The sequence below is a fragment of the Cucumis sativus genome, chromosome 5 (genome assembly GCF_000004075.3).
Source record: "Cucumis sativus cultivar 9930 chromosome 5, Cucumber_9930_V3, whole genome shotgun sequence".
NCBI classification, from domain to species: domain Eukaryota; kingdom Viridiplantae; phylum Streptophyta; class Magnoliopsida; order Cucurbitales; family Cucurbitaceae; genus Cucumis; species Cucumis sativus.
The window spans coordinates 11387236-11392630 of NC_026659.2; the positions used below are offsets into that span (position 1 = coordinate 11387236).

At 28.4% G+C, this 5395-nt stretch overlaps 1 protein-coding gene across 2 annotated transcripts; it reads left to right on the forward strand.

Annotated features, from left to right (window-relative positions):
- Window positions 1–1125: 1125 nt before the first annotated feature.
- On the forward strand, window positions 1126–4950 carry LOC101222950 (sec14 cytosolic factor). Of its 2 annotated transcripts, XM_004142214.3 has the most exons (6): window positions 1126–1398; window positions 1792–2047; window positions 3904–3940; window positions 4079–4196; window positions 4394–4504; window positions 4692–4950. In XM_004142214.3, the coding sequence occupies exons 1-6, from the start codon at window positions 1327–1329 to the stop codon at window positions 4827–4829; spliced, it is 732 nt and encodes a 243-aa protein (XP_004142262.1). In that variant the 5' UTR covers window positions 1126–1326; the 3' UTR covers window positions 4830–4950. The 2 variants fall into 2 exon arrangements, with proteins under 2 accessions (XP_004142262.1, XP_031740901.1); XM_031885041.1 differs by lacking the exon at window positions 4394–4504 and having other exon boundaries at window positions 1266–1398; window positions 4692–4850.
- Window positions 4951–5395: the final 445 nt, after the last annotated feature.

A 5395-nucleotide genomic window follows, 5' to 3' on the forward strand; every position in this document is an offset into this window, starting at 1 on the left:
TTTAAAGTTGAATCGATTTTTACCGTTACAATTTGTTGAACTAAAAAAAAGAAAAACTTTGTCCTGTCACACTCATTTATTTTATTGCACCTCACCTTTTGAATGTCACACTTGAATTGTCATTCTATCAATACATAACTATGAAGGTAAGTAGCCATTTTTTGACTTTAATAATCAAAATTTGATAGTCCTACTGGAACTTTTTTTCTTTAATACCTTGAATAGATTGCATGAGAAAATATCAAGTACCCGTCTATTATGACTGATTTTTGACCGAATGATATAATTGACATCTAACCGATAGAAAATGACTGCTTTGGTAAAAAATATAAGAGGCCAAAAAAAAAAAATGTATTAGCTTGGGTATGTTTGGGCCATGTCAGTGTGCTCAACCCTAGCTTGGCCAAGGCGTAGATCAAACCCTCGCCAAATGACTAACATGCATACTTGATACATTCTCATTTGAGACTTAGAATATGGTCTAAAAGAGATGTGCAACCTCAACCAAGCCAAACAGGAAAATGAACCTGCCCCAACTTTGGTAGGTTATCTTATTATATTATTTTAAGAGACCAACACACAAATCTTATGCAATAATAATGGGATTAATCATAACTTCATATAAACTAAACTTAAACTTTTAAATTCTTCTATATATGTTCTAGTGTGCATGCTCTCCATTTCTTTAATTTGACATGAAAACCATTTTTCTTGGTTACGTGGTTTGCTCTATACCTTATTACAAAATTGACATAATTTGTCACTTGAAGGCCAAATTAAAAAAAAAAAAAAAAACTCAATTGTTGCATCCCTCTATTTGAAAGAATAAAAAGAATCATAAACCATAACTTTTCATACTCTGACTTCACTCGTGATTTGTGGTGTTATCAGATTAGAGCAAACTTTTGAACCCTAAACCCTAAATAAAGTCAACTTCAAATTAGAAAACTATTGTTTACAATTTATAGAAACTACCTTACCTACACTGATGTTAAACATATACAAAAGGTATTAAGAACTAAAGGTATTTATTTTAAAATTTTAAATTGATGGGTTGAAAAATAAATGAGAAAAAAAACAAAATGAATGATATTTTGACACGTGGCTTTATGTGAGGCCATGATTTACCTACTTTTTTGTGCAGCCATTTCCTCGTAGTTAAGAGAGATCAGTACTCTCTCCTTCCATTTCCCCCTTCTCTTCAACTCCTCTCTTTACTCTTTCTAATTTCCACTCTGCCTTTTCCTTTTCTCTCAAAATTTCTACCAAAATCGATCATCTCCTCTCTTCCTCTTCCATAATATTCCATTTCCACCGACACAGACCATGGAGGGTTCTAGTGCCAATGCAGTGATCCAGTTGAGAGATTCCATCCACAAATCTGGCTTCTCTACACAAGTAAACTAAACCCTTAATATTTGACTTCTTCTAATTATCTAGCTAGGGTCTCGTTTGCCAACTATTATGTTTTTGTTTTTATTTTTTTAAGTTTCTCAAAAGTTAAGTCTATTTCTTCCATTTTTCTTGACTACCATTGTTTGCGTCCTTTTTTTTTTTAGTAAAGAAGTTGAATTATTAGCAAGTTATCTTCTTGGGTTTTAAAACTTGGGTTTTGAAACTTGGGTTTGGTGTTTTGAAGAAGAGTAAAAAAAAGTAGATAAGAATAAGAGTAGAGTAGGTGAAGTGGGGGGGTTGTAAACTTAATTATTCCAAGTAAAAAAATATATAAAGAGTAGCCTTAGCTTAATTGTGTGGCAGTGTGTTCTCTTAAAATTTTGTTTGTATTTACAGGATTACTCGGATGCAACGATGATGAGGTTTTTGATTGCGAGATCGATGGAAGTTCCGAAAGCAGCGAAGATGTTTGTGCAATGGAAGAAGTGGAGAGATGCAACGGTTCCGAAAGGATTGATCGCGGAATCGGAGGTTGAAGATGAGTTGAAAGCTAAGAAAATTTTCTTACAAGGAATATCCATTAAACAACTCCCAGTCATGATAGTTATGGCCAATCGCCATTTTCATTCCAAGGATCAAGTCCAGTTTAAGAGTTAGTTTCTCCCCTCTCTCTCTTCAAACGTTTGGTTTCGCATTTAATGAGCTTTAAACTTTTGGAAATTTATTATTTTCTTAGAAAAATGTTTTTGGGACGTTTATGGACTTTTTTTACCTTTCTTTCTTTGGTGTATATATATTTAATTTTACTATATTTTTTAAATAGTAAAATAAATTAAAATATTTAGATTGTATACCTAAACTATTATTACTATCTATATCCATACTACTGTAAAAATATATCAGTATTTATGATTGATAGAATCTAAATTTTTACTGTAAATATTTTTGTTAAATTTGTTATTTTTGACCGCTTTCTTATAATTATTTTATTTTATAATTTGTAGCTATTAAGTTTCATACTACTATTACGTCACTGACACTATTCTTGTGACGATATTTTAGCTTTTTCAATTTTAATATTTGTACTTTCAATCAATCTAAAATATTTAATTTCAATCGTGTACTTATGTAATGTTGAATATTTCAAAAAAGAAAAACTTTTGTTATGAATTTTGAAAAGGTGGTTTTTTCATTCCAAAAGTACATAATAAAAATGTGATTGACTTATTATATTTTGCACAAAAATTATTGGACTAAAATTAGATATTTGAAGGTAATGTGTAATTAAAATTAAATTTTTTTTTTATAAATAGTAAATCATTAATATGAGTTTACATATCATAGTCTTTGAAAATCAGATATGAATTTACACAGTACTATACATTTGTAAATACTCTAAATGTAAGAGTTATATTTAGAATGATTTATAGTTTAGAAATAATACTAATCATTAAAAAAACTCATAAGAATAACAACTTAAATTCATGCTTCAAACAAAAGAAAATGGAAGCAACATAGTTGCTATCTATAAAATTAATGGCTGGATTATTTACTTTAAATGATGATTAAACTGAAAAAATTAATCTTAGTTGTTTCATACTGTAAAACATATTTTTATTAAATAAAAAAGGATAAAAACAAAAAGGTAAAAAAAGATAGTTTAAGTTAATAAATAAACCTATTATTATAAGTAAACATGTCTAATCTTTTTTAAGTGTATTTTTATATCTTTATAAAACAAATATCTATTCACTTCTCTTGGTTGAATTTGAACTCACAAAAACATGAAATCAATGGATAAAAATTTAAAATTATGATTATATAATAATTTGGAGGGTAAATTATCAAAATCTTATATGAAAATTAATGTAACGCCTCACGTCGAAGATTTGAACTAATATTCAGAATTCGGATCCCTAACATTTTCTTGCATATATCCAGTGACCTCACAACATTATCATTACATGCCCTAAAGGCTTACTAGAGTGAAAATTCTTCCCATAAACCAATATAAATTCTTTCAACATATTTTGTCCACGTTCAAATGCATCTTAGAATTTTCAATAATATAATATAAATAATTAAATATTCTTCCTGGCAACATTTAATTAATTACAATTTACACACAACCAACAATTCTCACAAACAAAAAAATATAACACTCAAGTAAATCCAACATAATTAATAACAAGATAAATAAATATGACACCCAACTAAATCCAAGATAATTAAATAACCAAATTTTCAATAATATAATTAATTAATTAAATTTACCTTAAATTTTGGGAGGTTACATTTAACGATATGATGCATGTCATTTTAATTACTATCCTAACATTTTGTATCTTGATGTTTGTTCAAATTTTAAAGAAATTATACTGTAATGGTAGGTGTGAAACACATATTGTGAATGGTGATGAGTTGTTTGAGTAAATTATGAGCTAACAACACAAATCATGTAATTTTGTTTATTATTATTGTGGTTGAAACTCTGTCTGTTGTCTGCAGAGTTTATAGTTCATCTCTTGGACAAGGTGATTGCAAGGTGAGAGACCACACCATTTTAATTACAATGAAAAGAATTCAGAATCATTATTAGTTAGTAATAGGTTTTGTGTTTACTTAATACTTTTTTTAAGTATGTTTTATTATTCTGGACACTTTATATATATCATATGGACAGTGGTTGCAAAGGCAAAGAAATTGGGAATGAAAAGTGGATTGCCATTGTTGATCTTCAACAAATCTCATACAAGAATGTTGACCCACGTGGACTCATCACAGCCTTTCAATTTTTACAGGTATATATATCCTATAACGAAGCTGACAATGTCAAGTTCTTTTCAGGTTTTATGTTATTTCTACCTCTGACACTTTGGTTCCTTACATTAGAACATTTATTTATTGAGTGGTGCTTCCAAAATAATGACAAAATATTAAAGTATAGGTTATGGAAGTTTTAGGTTATCATTGTGTATAAAAGTAAAAAATGTTGCAGAATTACTATCCAGAACGCTTGGGGAAGTGCTTCATTCTAAACATGCCATGGTTTTTCGTTAGCATTTGGAGAATGATTTCTCGTTTTGTTGACACTGCAACGCTAAAAAATGTAAGCATTTCTTTTTATCTAATCAATAAAAAGATGTCAACTTAATTGAGGTGTTTTGGGTGTATAGTACTCTCCCTCCTCTATCTATCATATCTTGTTAGAAAAAATAAAAGGATGCATGTATTATAATAATAGTTAGTATTTTGTGCTCACAATTTGATTACATGCATAAAACAATACTTTTCAGATTTTAATTGTGAGCAGTGAAGAAGAAAAAAGGATTATGATAGAGGAAGTTGGAGAAGAAGTATTGCCAATTGAGTACGGTGGAAAGGCAAAGTTTATTGTTCTTCAAGATGTGGTTCTTCCTCACTTACATGGTTGAATATAATGTTGTGGATTTTTGTTCAATGATTACTTGTAATACGTTAAATTATTAAACCTTAAACTATCATTTTCTTCTTCTTATGATGAAATTTGTTTAATTTTAATTTTTATCAATTTTAGTTTTTATATCTTTTCAGTAAATCTGTAAATTTTTATTGAAATTGAATGAGTAATGACAATAATTTTCATGCAATAAAAACATAATTGGTAAATATATTATAAAATTCATATTGAAAATGCTAATAAACAATAAAAAGTAATGAAAAATTCTACTAGATTTCTTAAAACTTGAGGAACTAAAATTGGATATTTGAAAGTGTGGAGGCTAATATCGATTGACAAACTCTAAAGCATATAGGAACAAACTCTAAAGCATATAGGAACGAAAATGATATTTTCTTTTGTTCTATGTGCATTTACTTATATCATCAATGAATTTTAAAACTTTTGGTTTTTGAGGCCTTAAAAATCAAGATACTTTAGCATTTTTCACAATCTATAGGTATGGTCGGAAAGAACGTGAAAAAGCGTATGAAAACAAGTAATCATTTAGCTAAAATGAAA